The sequence below is a fragment of the Brachyhypopomus gauderio genome, chromosome 5 (genome assembly GCF_052324685.1).
Source record: "Brachyhypopomus gauderio isolate BG-103 chromosome 5, BGAUD_0.2, whole genome shotgun sequence".
NCBI classification, from domain to species: Eukaryota; Metazoa; Chordata; class Actinopteri; order Gymnotiformes; family Hypopomidae; genus Brachyhypopomus; species Brachyhypopomus gauderio.
This window is the reverse complement of record NC_135215.1, coordinates 15,719,458-15,737,602: the sequence shown is the minus strand read 5'-3', so window position 1 is coordinate 15,737,602 and position 18,145 is coordinate 15,719,458. Positions and strand designations below refer to the sequence as shown.

At 44.6% G+C, this 18,145-nt stretch overlaps 1 protein-coding gene across 1 annotated transcript in view; it reads left to right on the top strand.

The window, feature by feature from the left end:
- The window catches only part of col14a1b (collagen, type XIV, alpha 1b), a 60,113-nt gene that overhangs the window by 21,755 nt on the left and 20,213 nt on the right, over nt 1–18,145 (top strand). The window contains 14 exon segments of the mRNA XM_077006027.1: nt 877–1,022; nt 2,210–2,339; nt 2,853–2,992; nt 4,252–4,378; nt 4,609–4,748; nt 6,166–6,298; nt 7,885–7,935; nt 8,039–8,181; nt 10,173–10,302; nt 10,465–10,587; nt 10,972–11,121; nt 12,175–12,266; nt 12,268–12,292; nt 17,116–17,262. Of these exon segments, the coding sequence (XP_076862142.1) occupies nt 877–1,022; nt 2,210–2,339; nt 2,853–2,992; nt 4,252–4,378; nt 4,609–4,748; nt 6,166–6,298; nt 7,885–7,935; nt 8,039–8,181; nt 10,173–10,302; nt 10,465–10,587; nt 10,972–11,121; nt 12,175–12,266; nt 12,268–12,292; nt 17,116–17,262 (1,677 nt within the window).

Below are 18,145 nucleotides of genomic sequence, written 5' to 3'. Positions count from 1 at the left end.
ATAGTGACAGGGGATGTGGGTGCAGGTGATTATAGTGACTATAGTGACAGGGGATGTTGGTGCAGGTGATTATAGTGACTATAGTGACAGGGGATGTGGGTGCAGGGGATTATAGTGACTATAGTGACAGGGGATGTGGGTGCAGGTGATTATAGTGACTATAGTGACAGGTAATGTGGGTGCAGGTGATTATAGTGACTATAGTGACAGGTAATGTGGGTGCAGGTGATTATAGTGACTATAGTGACAGGTGATGTGGGTGCAGGTGATTATAGTGACTATAGTGACAGGGGATGTGGGTGCAAGTGATTATAGTGACTATAGTGACAGGTGATGTGGGTGCAGGTGATTATAGTGACTATAGTGACAGGTGATGTGGGTGCAGGTGATTATAGTGACTATAGTGACAGGTGATGTGGGTGCAGGTGATTATAGTGACTATAGTGACAGGGGATGTGGGTGCAGGTTGTTCCAGGTTGTAGAACACTGTAGAAACACATTTAATTCTGATCATAGATCATAGAGAGGTAGTTCTCATTTTTATTCAGTGGACAGAGGGATGGATTCAGCCCCTGATTATCTGTAACCTGCTCTGACCACCTGCCCAATATGCTCCTATATAAAATCACATGGTAAAATCCTGCTCTGTTTATAGGCCTTTTGCATTGTGTTCCTGTTACATCGATCACTTTGTTGCTGTTCCCTTTGAATGCTGGTTTGCTGGTTTCCTTGGAGTGCTATGTTACTCATATCTGTGCCCTGTTCCCATGGTGTGTCTGAATGTATGTTAAAAAATAACCCTTTGTGTTCATGTTGTGCAGGCATCATTGCAATTTTGTGATATTGCGTGTGTGTGTGTGTGTGTGGCCTCCACAGTGGCCTTACCCATGGTGAATGACCTGGAGCTGTATGACATCACACACAGCAGTATGCGTGTGCGCTGGGGGGCTGCAGAAGGGGCTTCTGGGTACATGATCCTGTATGCGCCGCTAACAGAAGCAGAGGCAGCCGACGAGAAGGAGGTGAGAGAGTGTTTCATACTCAGGAGGTGAGAGAGTGTTTCATATTCAGGAGGTGAGAGAGTGTTTCATACTCAGGAGGTGAGAGAGTGTTTCATATTCAGGAGGTGAGAGAGTGTTTCATACTCAGGAGGTGAGAGTGTTTCATACTCAGGAGCTGAGAGTGTTTCATAATCAGGAGGTGAGAGTGTGTTTCATACTCAGGAGGTAAGAGAGTGTTTCATAATCAGGAGGTGAGAGAGAGTTTCATACTCAGGAGGTGAGAGAGTGTTTCATACTCAGGAGGTGAGAGTGTGTTTCATACTCAGGAGGTAAGAGAGTGTTTCATAATCAGGAGGTGAGAGAGAGTTTCATACTCAGGAGGTGAGAGAGTGTTTCATACTCAGGAGGTGAGAGAGTGTTTCATACTCAGGAGGTGAGAGTGTGTTTCATACTCAGGAGGTGAGAGAGTGTTTCATACTCAGGAGGTAAGAGAGTGTTTCATAATCAGGAGGTGAGAGAGAGTTTCATAATCAGGAGGTGAGAGAGAGTTTCATACTCAGGAGGTGAGAGAGTGTACTACACTCAGGAGCCGGGATAGTGTTCTACGGTCAGGAGGGTATAGACAGAGTTAAAGTGAAATAGTGTAAGAGAAAATAGCATCTGGAGAATTTAAGCACCTGTACTACAGGTTTGAATCTTTGATGCACTATAAATCCAGTTGAAAGTACTTATGGTGCCTCAACATACTCTAGGGCAGGGGGTTCTAACTCTACCCCTGGGACAAAACCTACTCTAAGTTTGTAATCGCTGATTATTCTGCTGTTCTCAGGAGTCCTTCAAACACATCTAAGGTCTTTGAGCTTCAATTGCTACAGATTCCCACCCTCCCTTTTGTTAGGAGTCAGGTTTGTTACCAGTGTTTGACTGTTTGAGTCCACAGATTACAAAATAGAAAATACAAAATTCTAGATTCACAATAGCATTCCTCTGCTTTAGGGCTACCTCAGGGGCTGTGATGGGATGTTCCTTGGGGGCTGTAGTGGGGTTCCTTGGGGGCTGTGACATCCCTCCCTGGAAAACTACACTGTGATGGTGTTCTGTGCTGATCCAAGCAATCATGTGTGTGTGTGTGTGTGTGTGTGTGTGTGTGTGTGTGTGTGTGTGTGGTACGTCTGGTGTGTGGTTGTGTTGTGTGTGTGTGTGTGTAGGTTAAAGTAGCAGACACTGTAACTGAGATCGAGCTTGAGGGTCTCACTCCTGCAACCGAGTACACAGTTACTGTCTATGCCATGTATGGAGATGAAGCCAGCGACCCCAGGACTGGCCAAGAGACAACGCGTAAGTGTGTGTGTGTGTGTGTGTGCGTGTGTGCATGCGTGTGTGTGTGTTTGTTTGTTCTTGCAGGTCCCTTTGTATGAGTCTGAAATCTCAAGTCTGAGTTTGAGTCTCAAATCTGAGTCTGTCCCATACCCCTTAGGAAGTGTTAGTTTAGTCATTTATTTATGAGGTTGCTAATGTTGCTAATTTGCCAACTGTGAACCACAAAGTCATGAACAACTGCCTAAACATAATGTTAGATTTACTCTTGTTTGCAAGATGAAAAGGGCAGTAAGACAAAGGAGCAGGGTTGCCAACCCCCACGCATTGAGCGTTCAATGAGTTACTAGTTCGCTCTGGTGCCAACCACCGGTGGACACTTAATTTGTGTCCATTTTAGCAAATGGGTTGTTGGTTGATTCTCTCTAGCTGAATTCTTTCGAAATCATTTGGTCCTTCTCTCTCTCTCTCTCTCTCTCTCTCTCTCTCTCTCTCTCTCTCTCTCTCTCTCTTTCTCCTTCTCACTCTCTCCAGTTCCTCTCACTCCCGCCCGTAATCTGAGGATCACCGATGTCACTCACAGCTCTGCTAAACTCAGCTGGGATGCAGCTTCTCGGAAAGCGATTGGCTATCGCATCATGTATGTGAAGACAGAAGGCATTCAGACCAATGAGGTTAGAAACAATACTCATGACCCATATGTCACCACACAAGATGCTTCTCATGAGGGTTAGTGCTCGTTAGAGCTATATTAATTAGCAGAGGCTATATTGATTAATAGAGGGTGTATTGATTATGAGGCTCTATTGATTAGCAGAGGGTATATTGATTGAGAGGCTCTAGTGATTAGCAACGGGTATATTGATTAGAGATCCAAGATCCTGTATGTCTAATATCAGAGCCCTAAACAAATTGATCCCAATGGATTCTGCAACACATCTATCCTGGAATATCACTCAAATAATTGCTGTGCATCATAATTCTTACAGCCGGACATATATTGGAATTACAATTATTTATTTATTTGTATTGTAAAGTAATGTTGAAGAGAAAGAGGACCTACATTCAGGAGGCTTTAGAGGACTGTAGAGGGGCCGGGCCAGGGAGACAAAATGGAGGAGAAGGTCTTTGGTGTGGGTGTCCACACCAAATCCAGGGTCATAGTCGAGCCTAGAGTTCAGCCAGCTCACGAGGATCACGAGAGATCAGAACCAGGAGGGTGAAAACAAGCAGGGAAGGCTCGGTACATGAGCAGAACATCACGAATAGTGAAGCACAGGGATTACACAGGGATTACATAGGGATTACACAGGGTTTAACAAGGCTTATACATGGATTACACAAGGGTTACACAGGGATTACACAGTGTTTACACAGGGATTACACAGGGTTTACACAAGGTTTACACAGGGATTACACACGGATTACACATGGATTACACAAGGATTACACAGTGATTACACAGGGAGTTCTGGAGTAGGAAGAAAATGAGAATCAGGTGAGAGCTAGAGTGACTGTGATGGTGGTAAGAGGAGGGGTGTGTGAAAGTGCTGTCGGAGGCGGGATATGTGACAGGAAGTGATAGTTTTGTGTTTTTCCTGAAGAGTTTTACTGAAAAGAAAACAACTTTTGTCTGATCAATATACCCTCTGGGATAGAAGACTTACCAGTTTGAGCACTGTATTTTTAGATGTCCATCATAAATGCACCTATCATAAGCAGCCAATTTTTTTAATTGTATTAGTTTTATCTGACAATAAATTTTTCAGGATCATCTCACATTCATGGTGTTTGGTAGATGCTGTAATCCAGAATGACTTCCATCGTCAGAATTAGACACTAGTGTGCCAGTCCATCTCTGTGATATGCAGTACTGGTGTGGTGACACTGGGACCACTGGTCTTGGGCCTCCTTATCTTTCATCTGCTCAAAGGTTGAGGTGGGTCGTGTCACTACACTGTTGCTAAGCAACCTGACCTCTTTGACGGAGTACACCGTGGCGATCTTTGCTGTCTACGATGAGGGACAGGCCGAATCTGTAACAGACACATTCATGACGAGTGAGAATGAACGCACACACACCCACACACACAAACACACACACACACACACACACACACACACACACACACACACACACACACACACACACACACACACACACAGAAGCACAAACCTGTTTAAGGAAAGCTGGACGTGGCAGTGGAGCTGATTTGGCCTGTATGTGTGTGTGTGTGTGTATGTGTGTGTGTGTGTGTGTGTGTATGTGTGTGTGTGTGTGTGTGTGTAGAATTAGTCCCTGCCCCGCTGGGCCTCAAGAGTGGCGAGGTGACCACAGACAGTTTCAGGGTGAGCTGGCAGCATGGAGCTCCTGATGTAGCGCTGTACAGACTCACCTGGACCCCAGCCAGTGGAGGAGAGACCAGAGAGGTGCTGTAATCACCAAACACACACACTCATACACACACACACACTCACACACACACACACACACACACACACACACACACACACACACACACACACACACACACACTCATACACACACACACTCACACACACACACACACACACACACACACACACACACACACTCATACACACACACACATGCGTGCATATACACACACACACACACACGCATACACATGCATAAATGCACACACGCATACGCACACACACACATACGCACACACACATGCCCATACACACACACACACACACATACACACACACACACACACACACACACACACACACACGCATACACATACATACACACACTCACACACACACATGTGCTGCAAGAGAATAAACACTTCCACTTGTAGCTGAATGAATAAGGTGAATAAAATAACCTGCATATTTATGAATGTACATGTATATGTGTGTACTCTGACAGCCCAGCAGACTACACAACGAACACTCACACATGGTAGTGTTTTCCATTTGTCACGTCAGTGTGTAGTTATCATATTGGAAAGGCTGTTCGTCTGATATTTGTATGTAGAGTTTTGATGCAAAAATGTGGTTTTGTGGAGTTGAAAGTTTTGGTTGAAGGGTTTGCTGTGTGTGAGATGTTTCATGTGTTGTGTGTGTGGCATTGGCTGCTGTGTGTTACGTTTTGATAAAAGGAGACATACTTTGAGAAATTGGATCTTAGCATCTGCAAAAAACTGTATTAAGGATTTGTAAAAAAAAAAAAAAAGGCTAGCTCTGTTTTTGTCTGTGAGTGCTGGGTTCGGATTTGTCTGGGTTTGGGTTTATCTGGGTTTGGGTTTGTCTGTGAGTGCTGGGTTTGGGTTTTTCTGGGTTTGGGTTTGTCTGTGAGGGCTGGGTTTGGGTTTGTCTGGGTTTGGGTTTGTCTGTGAGGGCTGGGTTTGGGTTTGTCTGGGTTTGGGTTTGTCTGTAAGGGCTGGGTTTGGGTTTGTCTGGGTTTGGGTTTGTCTGTGAGGGCTGGGTTTGAGTAATTGGTAGGTGGGTGTGGCACTTACATGGCAGTGTTTTCCATAGGAAACACATGGCTTTCAGTTTGGAATGTTGTGTCTAATGTAGGGAAATATGTTTAATCTTTTGCAAAAACGGTCTTTAGAATTGCTAAATGAGTGTAAAGCAGAGAATGTACACCAGGTTTAGTGTACCAGGTCAGTAGGTGATTTATACATGAGTTACTCATTCCCCAATTGTGCTATAAGTTTGGGGTCTTACTGACAAGAAGCAATTGTAAAAGTACTATTTTGTAGTATCTCTCTCTCTCTCTCTCTCTCTCTCTCTCTCTCTCTCTCTCCTCTCTCTCTCTCTCTCTCTCTCTCTCTTCCTCTCTCTCTCTCTCTCTCTCTCTGCGTAGATTATGACTGGTGCTGACAGGAACTCTTATATGATTACGGGACTGAGACCTTTGACCGAGTATGAGGTCACACTGACGGCCATCTACAGAGACGAGGAAGAGAGTGAAACCCTTGAGCTCAGTGAAACTACAGGTAACCTAGCAGCAAACAACTGCACTACAGCAGTGCACAGCATCCCCACAATCACTATAACTACAGGTAACCTAGCAACATTTGTCCAGGCTGTATGAGGACAGACACAACGTTGCATGGTTTGGGGTTTATTGGGTTTATACGACAGGTCTAAGTAGGCAAACCTCAGAAGGCATCAGTTCGTAGCTCTACTCATTATTTCCACAAAGTTGAAACTCACTTTACCTACAATAGGAGCATTCTGCTTTAATATCCTGCACAGAGAAAACCGTGATGACAGTGATGAACCGTGCAGAAGTGTTGTCATCATCCCTGCGACCATGAGCGTCTGTGTTTGGTAAATGGTTGTGGAGGTGACCATGATTGAACTCAAAGTCATCCTCATTCAGTAAAAGAGTATGATGTCAGCTCATACAGCGAACTGAGGAGATTATTGTTGTAACGTTCTGCTTAATGCAGAGCAGGGAGGCAGACACAAACGCTGAGAAGAGTGAGATTTATTCAAGGGAATTCCACAAACATTCCCTTCGTAATCACGGGCACGGGTCATAACGAGTAGGCAGTCCGAGCAATACATGTAGACAGGCATAGTGGCAGGAGGAACAAAACAGGGCAGGGAAAACAGAGACTGGGCTGAACGTACTTACAACAAAGATGAAACAGAAACAGTAAATCCACAAGAGCACGAAAACTGAACTGAACAAAATAACCAATACAGACATGGGAGACACAGGAACTAATATACATGGAACTAAACTAGGACCAGGTGATAACACTGATGACAAGGGCGTGGCAGACAATGGGAAACCGAGGCAACAGACAAGCAGGGCGGAACTAACAGGCAAGGAACAACACAGACACAAGGGAGCAGGGAAACCAGAGTGGGGGGGTTAGGAGAGGGGGCGTAGCCCTACGTGACAATTGTGTTGGTGCTGTTTTATTCTATTTTGGGTGTACCTTATGGCAGAGACCTTATTTACAGAGTTTAATCCCAGTAGAATCAGAAAAAATATCTGTTCATCCCCAGAGACACTATTATCAAACCAATAAAAGTCATCTTGATAGGAATGTTCTACTATTTCCAAGTTACATATTTATGTGCCAAGCTCTTGTAAACAAGGGCTGGTTTTTCACACCAGAAGAAATAATTAATGTCTCTTTATCCAAAAGTATTCCAAACAGGCAGGTGGGAATATTCTAGAAGGTTTTAGGAGCTGAGACAGTGTGTTGGCCAATGCAGTGATTTTGTGGACAAATGTTCTCAGAGATTAACTTGTTTATGTTTGACTTATTAGCACTAGGCCCACATGGCCCGTACCTTTAAGGAGCCTGAGCACAGTGTGATCTTTGTGTTTGTCAGGGTTTCATTTGGTTTCTTGCACAATGATGTGCAGCTCCTTGGACCTGCTGGTTTTCTTTGTCTACACATCAGGACAATTTCTCAGAGCAGAATGGCGAGAACGCAATTCATACTGAAAATAGACTCTATTTTGGCCCATGGGAGTTGGAGTTATTATTTTTCTCTGATCAGATGTTTTCACCTTTCATAGATATATTTATGATTAATTCAATGTTTCCTTTCTCAGTTGCTAGAACAACAACGGTGGCGACCACTACGACCAGCACAACAACAGCAGGTAAACACATTTGCTTTGGCATTAGTTTCTGAAAGCTATGTGTTTTTTTCTATTATACATTATTTTTCTCCATTTGTGTGTGTGTGTGTGTGTGTGTGTGTAGTAGTTCGTGTCGGTGTGCGGGGTTTGCAGCTCAGTGACTTCACTACATTCAGCATGGGTGTATTGTGGGAAAAGCTGAGCACCAACGTGCATCAGTACAGAGTGACGTATGTCAGCACACGTGGAGACCGAGCGGAACAGGTGGTGAGTGCAGACCTCAGCTGTCCTTCTACCAGACCTCACTACACACACACTACAATATCTTCTACCAGACTTCACTACACACACACTACGATATCTTCAACCAGACCTCACTACACACACACTACGATATCTTCTACCAGACTTCACTACACACACACTACGATATCTTCAACCAGACCTCACTACACACACACTACGATATCTTCAACCAGACCTCACTACACACACACTACGATATCTTCAACCAGACCTCACTACACACACACTACGATATCTTCAACCAGACCTCACTACACACACACTACGATATCTTTAACCAGACCTCACTACACACACACTACGATATCTTCAACCAGACCTCACTACACACATACTACGATATCTTCAACCAGACCTCACTACACACACACTACGATATCTTCAACCAGATCTCACTACACACACACTACGATATCTTCAACCAGACCTCACTACACACACATTACGATATCTTCAACCAGACCTCACTACACACACTACGATATCTTCAACCAGACCTCACTACACACTACGATATCTTCAACCAGACCTCACTACACACACATTACGATATCTTCAACCAGACCTCACTACACACACTACGATATCTTCAACCAGACCTCACTACACACACATTACGATATCTTCAACCAGACCTCACTACACACACTACGATATCTTCAACCAGACCTCACTACACACACTACAATGATACTTTACAACATTGTGCCAGACCATCTCTCTTTACAGACACAGGGCCTCTGAGGCTCAGTGGCAAATCCTTTTACTGCACACTTCCATGGGAAGCTAGTGTAGCTTAAACAGGCCCTTTTACACACCAGCTCGGCTCGTTTTTCTAATCCTGTGTTTTTAATCCTGTGTTGCTAAAACTCTCAGTATGGCCTGTTGCTGTAAAACCGCCACTCGATTACGTAGTGTCACAGAGGGGCAGCTGAGCTCAGTGTGCAGTTCATATGCATTTGTATTTCAAATGAAAGCATCCAGTTCAAAGCATTCGTTTGCAATTAAACGTTCTGGCGTCAGCAGCGTACGCGGCCCAGACAGCTCTACGGCTGCAGACTGTCGGGTTCTAACGATTCTCTGGCTCTCTTCTCTGGTGCCTTTTTTCTGACTTGAATGTAATTTTTTCGCCAAAATATAAATGTATCCTAGTAGAATTGGCGAGAGCATGGTCTATAGAACTTCATTTTGTCATGTTTAGCATTGTGTGCGTTTGTCGGGGGTGTGCTATTTCCGATCACCAGACATGCCTTTCTCTGGCACTTGACTTAAGAGGCTCAAAGCTCCCATGGTGTCTCAGCACTAAGAGTTTTTAAAGGATAAACTAGACCATGCTGGGCAGAGAGAGAGAGAGATAGAGAGAGGGGGAGGGAGGGATAAAAATAGTGGGGGGGGGGGGTGGCTAGAAGTAGCATGGAAGGTTAGAAGTAACAGATGGGGTTAGAAATAGCAGTGGAGCTTAAAATTAGTTGGGGGGGGGGGGGATTAGAATTAATCCTGTTTTTTTAGCACTGAAAGCCACGCCTTTCCAGAGCAGATTTGTGTTGTTAATGCTTCTACCATGTTATTGCCCTGAAAAACAAAACATTGTGCACATGTTTTGCAACATCTTGGCTTGTTTTCAGATTAACGTTCGGAATTTTGATCGTTTAGGGTTTGTTGTTGTTGTTGTTTCATGATTTTTTTGGACCATGTAAGGATGTCCACCAATACACACAAACAACCCAAATAAAGGATGTTATGTTTGCTGAAGGACATATGCAGTGAGGGAAACTCTATCTCTCTTTTTTAAGAGAAAAAAAAACAAGAATTCGAAATATAATTTGAATTCTGGTGCTTCTCGTAAATCTCCTCTCAGCACTCGTGTGTGAGAATGAGGCGTGGCCTGTAGGGGGCGCCATGGTCCATGGCCTGTGGTCTCCTTGTTGATCTTGATGTGTTCTGTGCTGCAGATGATGGTTCCAGGCAGCCAGAGCTCGGTGGTCCTTCAACCCCTGCTGTCCGATACAGAGTACCGAGTGAGCGTGACGCCTGTCTACGCCGACGGAGACGGACCCTATGTCACCCGCTCCGCTCACACACGTACGCGCCTTCCCGCTGCAGAATTGTGGGTAATGTAATGTGAACGGTTTAAGGATGGAATTGGGATGGAATCACACCATTCTCTTTCTCTCTCTCTCTCTCTCTCTCTCTCTGTCTGTCTCTCTCTATCTCTATCTCTTCCTCTCTCTATCTCTCTTCCAGTGCCTCTCTCTGCACCTAAGAATCTGAGAGTCTCAGAGGAATGGTACAATCGCTTCCGCATCACCTGGGACACCCCACCTTCAACCACCATGGGCTACAGAATCATCTACCAGCCTGTCACAGGTGAACATCTGCAACTTGCTTACTAGAAGTGCATTAACAACTTATAAAATCCATTAATTCCTGGTGCCTGGTGTTGTTCTGCCATGTGTGTTTAAGTGACCTCATGCTGTTGCACTTTTGTCCATCTCTCACCGTCTAAATATATATGTTGAGCTTGGGCTGCGTATAGCACGCCATATTAGTGTTTTAGAAGCTGTGCACTTGTTTAAGTAAGAGAAAGAAATGTGGGAAGGTGACATTCATGGCTTTGGCCGCATATGCATGCTAGCAGAGTCTGTGTTGGAGGGTGGAGTGTGTGTGTGTGTGTGTGTGTGTGTGTGTGTGTGTGTGTGTGTGTGTGTGTGTGTGTGTGTATGACATGGTGTGGTTGTCGTTCGTGTGCAGCACCGGGTCGTGCCCTGGAAACATTTGTCGGGGATGACGTGAACAGCATGTTGATCTTAAACCTGTTGAGCGGGACAGAATACAGCGTAAAGGTCATCGCTACCTACACCACAGGGTCCAGTGAAGCCCTCACAGGCAGAGCCAAGACACGTGAGTCCACCCCCCCTCACCCAAAACATATATATCCTTACAGGCCCAGCCCACATCACTAGGGCTCCACAGTAATACAGCCTCATAGCCTCCCAAATTCAAAGCCTGCCAGCCCCACAATACTACAGTCCCACAGTATTTCATCCCCATAGTACTACAGCCCCACAGCCTCTGATCCCCACAACCCCCCAGCCCTTCATCATTACAGCCCTACAACCCACCCCACACACTGCCCTATAGCCCACCCCCACACACTGCCCTATAGCCCACCCCCAACACACTGCCCTACAGCCCACCCCCCCCACACACAGCCCTACAGCCCACCCCCACACACAGCCCTCCAGCCCACCCTCCCCACACACAACCCTACAGTCCACCATCACCCACTGCCCTACAGCCCACCCCTACACACTGCCCTATAGCCCACCCCCACACACAGCCCTACAGCCCACCCCCCACACACAGCCCTACAGCCCATCCCTCACACACACAGCCCTACAGCCCACCCTCCCCACACACAGCCCTACAGCCCACCCCCCCCACACACAGCCCTACAGCCCACCCCCCCACACACACAGCCCTACAGCCCACCCTCCCCACACACAGCCCTACAGCCCACCCCTCACACACAGTCCACCCCCACACACACAGCCCTATAGCCCACCCCCACACACTGCCCTACAGCCCACCCCCACACACAGCCCTACAGCCCACCCCCACTCACACAGCCTTACAGCCCACCCCCATACACACAGCTCTATAGCCCACCCCCACACACAGCCCTACAGCCCATCCCCACACACACAGCCTTACAGCCTACCCCCCCACACACAACCCTACAGCCCACCCCCACACACACAGCCCTACAGACCACCCCCCCACACACACAGCCTTACCGCCCACCCCCACACACAGCCCTACAGTCCACCCCCACACACACAGCCCTACAGCCCACCCCCCACACACACAGCCCAACAGCCCCACGTAAGACCAAGAACAGTCATTTTTCTCTCTCTCCCCTTCCTCTATCTCCTTGTCTCACTCTCTCTCTAGTTTACCTGGGCGTCACTAACCTGAACACCTATCAGGTGCGGATGAACAGCATGTGTGTTCAGTGGCAGCCTCATCACCATGCTACTCAGTACCCGCGTTGTCATCGAGTCCTTACTCAGTAAGTACACCATCAATGTTCAGTACCGCGTTGTCATCAAGTCCTTGCTCAGTACATTGTCAACATTCAGACCAGCCTGATTAGGAACTCAGTCAAGATTCCCATATAAAGATCTCCGTGTAAGGACGCCCATGTAAAGATTTCCATGTGGTGTTCTGATTGTGTAGAATATAGGGTGTGTGGTATAGGGTGTGTGAGGTGTTAATATATAATCAGGAATGCTGTACTGCTTTCTCCCTCTCACTCTCACTATACACACATGCTGGATTCTGTATAGATATGATAAGACTCTGTATAGATGAGGACTCTGTAAGATGAGGACTCTGTAAGATGAAGACTCTGTATAGATGAAGACTCTGTATAGATGAGGACTCTGTAAGATGAGGACTCTGTATAGATGAAGACTCTGTATAGATGAGGACTCTGTAAGATGAAGACTCTGTATAGATGAGGACTCTGTAAGATGAGGACTCTGTAAGATGAAGACTCTGTAAGATGAGGACTCTGTAAGATGAAGACTCTGTAAGATGAAGACTCTGTAAGATGAGGACTCTGTAAGATGAAGACTCTGTAAGATGAAGACTCTGTAAGATGAAGACTCCTTGTTCCCTCCATCAGTTCACAGCGTGTATGGACAGTGTTGAGTGGTGATGAGTGAACCCTAGCACAGGTGTCAGGTGGTGTTGAGTGGTGATTAATAAACCTTAGCACAGGTGTCAGGTGGTGTTGAGTGGTGATGAGTGAACCGTAACACAGTTTTCAGATGGTGTTGAGTGGTGATGAATGAACCCTAGCACAAGTGTCAGGTGGTGTTGAATGGTGATGAATGAAATCTAGCACAGGTGTCAGGTGGTGTTGAATGGTGTTGAGTGAACCGTAGCACAGGTATCAGGAGGTATTGAGTGGTGATGAATGAACCCTAGCACAGGTGTTAGGCGGTGTTGAGTGGTGATGAATGAACTCTAGCACAAGTGTTAGGTGGTGTTGAATGGTTTTGAGTGAACCGTAGCACAGTTGTCAGATGGTGTTGAGTGGTGATGAATGAACCCTAGCACAGGTTTCAGGTGGTATTGAGTGGTGATGAATGAACCCTAGCACAGGTTTCAGGTGGTGTTGAGTGATGATGAATGAACCCTAGCACAGGTGTCAGGACTGCATTTGTTTAGGTCTTCGTTTTCTGACCAATAATTTATTATTAAGACTATTATTCAGTCTTATTATTAAGACCATTAAAACTTAATTTTTGGTTTGGTCCATATTTTCCCACAATAGTGTGTGTGTGTGTGTGTTATGTATTATGTGAGTGTATAATTATACACCTCATTGCCACATGCATTCATGTGTTTGTGTGGGTGAATGTGTATGTGTCTGTGCCCATGTCTGATGAGGCTGAGCGATGTATAATTACAAACTATGTTGCCCTTTTCCTGTGTGTGTGTGTGTGTGTGTATGTGCCTTCAGTGACAAAGTGACAAGGGCAAGGAATGTGGAACAGATGTGTTTGTACAGGCTAGAGAGAAGATGGCATTGTTTTAGCTTGCAAGTGATCAATCATCCCTTAAGGGAAAATGAAAACATGTTTTAGATGTGGGGATGTGATTTTTTTCTAAACAATGAAATATCTCCAGAGGTGTAGCGTGCAAATGTGATTTCCTAGTACTGGTATTGCTCTGGGAGCTGTCCGATCCACTCCACACAGCTGAGGGCCGGGTTTGGCTAAGCTCTGGCAGCACGTACACTAGACTTTAGTAGGCGATGCCAGACCTCAGCGGAGAGCGCTTAGGCACACTGTGTTCTGGTCAGTTGAGATGGAGATGGAGAGGTTAGTCTCACTGAACCTGAGCAGATGGAGGAAGGCAGTGCATATCGCATCATCATATTTCTAGCTCACTTCAGTGTGTTTACTTACTGTAAGAAGAAAATTTGACAGACGACACTGTGGTGTTGCAGTGGGTTACATGGAAGAGTAAAGAACACCTCAGTAAAGGCAGAGTTTAGTGGAATGTGTGTGTGTGTGTGTGTGTGTGTGTGTGTGTGTGTGTGTGTGTGTGTGTGTGTGTGTGTGTGTGTGTCTGCAGATTTTGAGGTGGACTCACGCCTGTGAGTCACGTTTGCTAGCCTGAATGTGTGTCTCCAGGCATTTTGGGGAGAAATATGATAACTCAAGGTCTTTGCAGTCATAATCCACTGTCTGTTAGCTCAGCTAACCAGGGATTTGAAGTCAGAACTAATTTATTATATTTCTTTAGAGTCATACAGAGTAATGTTCTTGTTTCTGATGTGCATATTTCATGTGTGTTTTAACTGAACAGAAGGTAAAATTAGATGAATTTCGACTTGGTTTAATTTAATTGTGATTAATGATTGCATCCTGTTTCAGTGGAGCTGTAATGTGTGTAAATGTCAGGTTGTTTAGAGCGGCTGAAGTTTCCCAAGTCCAGGCTTGATGTGACCCTTTTAGGCGCCGGCTGTAAAGCTCAACTCTGATTGGCCTGTTTACTTTTCCTGATCAATACGAATGGCTCCAGACTAGATCAGACAAACATTTGCTTATGTTTTCGTTGTGAAAAAAAAAACATGGGAGTGAGTCACATTTCATCTGTATGTGAATGCAGTCTTATTACGATCTTACAGTTTTTGACGACTGCTAACGTGCATTTCCCAATACTTGTGATACATTGTCAAAACTCTAAACACAGCAACACATTGACCTCACACAAATAGCCAAATAGTTAATATCGTGTTCAAAAGCGCATTTTCTTAACTAAATACCAACTCTGCATTTCACAATGCAAACAACTTTGTTAAAACACAGCAAACCTGGTTCAGTATCCAATTATTCTTTCAAACACTAGCACATATTCTCTTTTCGAGATTAACATAGTCAATCACTGCACAACCACTGTAAAAAAAACTAACATTTGATGGCAATACAGAAACAGTATTACATGTAATATTTTACCCTCTCCCAGCAAACAACAGACATTTTACAGTAACATCTGTTGTTTTCTTAGTCAGTTCATTTTTACTGTAATCCGCTTCATTTGGACTTTTTTTTCAAATGTGTGCATTTTTGGCAACATACTGTCTACACAATGAGTGATATTTACTGTTAGGTACTATATGGAATGTAGATTAGACAAAAAGGAGTCAGTAACAGTTTTGCAGTAAAGGGTATATTTTACTGTATTAGGGACATTACTGTAAATTGTGGCCTAACCCAAAAAATAATTATCGTAATTGTAAACATAATTAGCCATGGTCCCATATGTGTAAAAATACACATATACAAAAAAAGCCACACAAGGGGGAAAAACAGAATACAAAACTGAACAGTCTTGTTAGGTGTAATCTAAACGGCCTTCAGCAGTTGGCCACATGTTTTCATCCACATCACATCTGATGTTGGTCCTTGCCATGGACCTGGGAAAGAAAAGCTTGGTATGCCTTATTCACCCCTGGCAGTCTTCAGCTGAAATGTCTCTGCAGCCAGGATCCATTGCATGCAGCAGGGACATTTGGTCATGGGGCCGATGATCATACACCTTCCACCTCCAGACTGAAAAAAGTTCCTTAGTGGTGTTGAGGAAATGCGAGTAGGGCGGGAGGAAAAGGGACATCACTCTTGGATGGTCTATAAACCAGTTTGTGATGACATGAGAATGACAAAATGCTACATTATCACATCACAAATGTCCTCGTGTTTCCTCTCACCTGTTCCCTTTCTGCTTCTGGAACCAGTTGTTGGTAGAGTTTATTCAAAAAACGAAAGAAGGAGGTCACTATTATAGGGACCAATCTGGCATTTGTGAATGACCAAACCAGCACTTGAGATTGCAGGACAAATTGTTATATTTGCTCCTCTCTGACCCGGTACATTACTGTACTTCAGTTTATACTTTTTATAAATATATATATATATATATTATACTATACTTCATTTATCTATATGTGCAAAAAATGTGTACAACAGTAATAACTTTTCAGCTGCCTTTGTTTTTGCAGAACATGGCATTTTATACGATATTTAAGGTTTTGAACCTTAGGTTTTTCATTTTTGGCATGCTGTGTACAAGCAATTGTAAATAAGACAAAAATGATCCAGAATTTTGTTATTGGATAACCTTGTGTGTATAGAAAATTTAAGCATTATAAAAACATGTAAAATGACTGCATTTTGTGCCATAACAACATGAATTGAACTAATAGTATAGCCACTGAAAACTGATGTTGTGTTCACTGTGTTTGGAGTTTTGAAAATGTGACTACAGATTGGACAAACGCACGTTAGCAGTCGTCAAAAACTGTAAAATGATTGGGAAACTAAAGTTTACGTTTTGGTTAAGGTTTTACACAGTCTGGTATGAGTTTGAAAAGCGATACGTTATGTATCAGGAACAGTGATCATTCTGTGCTCCTCATTGTGTTTTGTGTTTAGTTAAAATGAGGAATGTAAAAAATACGCTGTGAAAGACAACCGCATGGGGGGAGACTGGGACAGTCCTCAGGCTGCAGAGTTTATCATCACATTCCTTCTTCAAACTTTCTTTGGTTTTGTGTCTCTTTGCTGTAGATAAATCAGAGCACAACATGGGATGAAAATAGAATATTTTTACTAGCCAGTACGGTAGACCCGACCATAATGTCTACTAATTAAAGCAGACTTTGACATTCAGGAGTCAGGAAAGTCTGAATCACATTGTCCAGTTTTGTCTTATTTTTTGTTAGGATGGTTGTTTTGAGATTCACACAGCCCTGAAGTAAACTTCCCCCATGGCTGTTGATTGATAACGCTGGTTGACTGATGTAATTTCCTGTTTCAGATGACCCAAAGCAGGAAGTGAGATTGGACGGCTCCGCCTCTAGGCACTGCTTTACTGACCTGAGTCCGAACACACAGTACAAGATCAGTGTCTACGCACAGCTGCAAGACGCAGAGGGTCCTGCTGTCACCACCCTCCAGAAAACATGTGCGTGTGATGTCAGTGCCTTACACACTAGTGCAAGGAAGCACAAAACATGCACCATACACGGACGTCTACTGTTTACGTTTGTTTTACATGCAAAAAGGCATCAAATGGACATTGCAGATTAATGTTTCTTAAATGAGTGTTTCATGTGGGAATTGTATGCACTAAATGTGTGTGTTCAGTGTCTCCAAAATGATATGAAATATAGGTCTCAGCTTGCAAACATACACACACACATTCACATGTGCATAAACTGAAACCCTATGCATAAACTGAAACACAAAATTACACCCACACACCCGTGCACACCCGCCCACCTGCATACAGTCAGAAGCAGCAATTACCCTGGTCATCATAGCATGCAGACATACGTTAGATTTATGGCTTTGTTTAGGGTTGGTATAAAGCCTTAAGCGCTGGGGCTGTCAGCTTGCTCCTCTATGACAGTGCGGGTGAGTCTGCTAATTACCCTCATCACCCGCACACAGATGCTGACATGTCTGTGCAGGTTCCCACTCATTCACCAAATGCATTACAGAGCTGACAGTAGAGGGGAGTAATTAGACACAGAATCAGAGCCGTAATCAGACGGATGACAGAGGGAGGAGCTGCCCACAGGTCCCTGTATGCACACTGGGATGTGTGGGGTTACGGTCTCAGACCGGTTCAGTTTGCCGCCCCAGCAGGTGTGGGTTTGAGCTGTATAATCCACTTTGTTTACATACTCATTTTCCCTTTCCCTCTGTGTGTGTGTGTGTGTGTGTGTGTGTGTGTGTGTGTGTGTGTGTGTGTGTGTGTGTGTGTGTGTGCGTGTGCATGTGTGTGTGTATGTGTGTGTGTGTGTGCGTCCGTGTGTGTGCGTGTGAACTTAAATGTGCGCTTA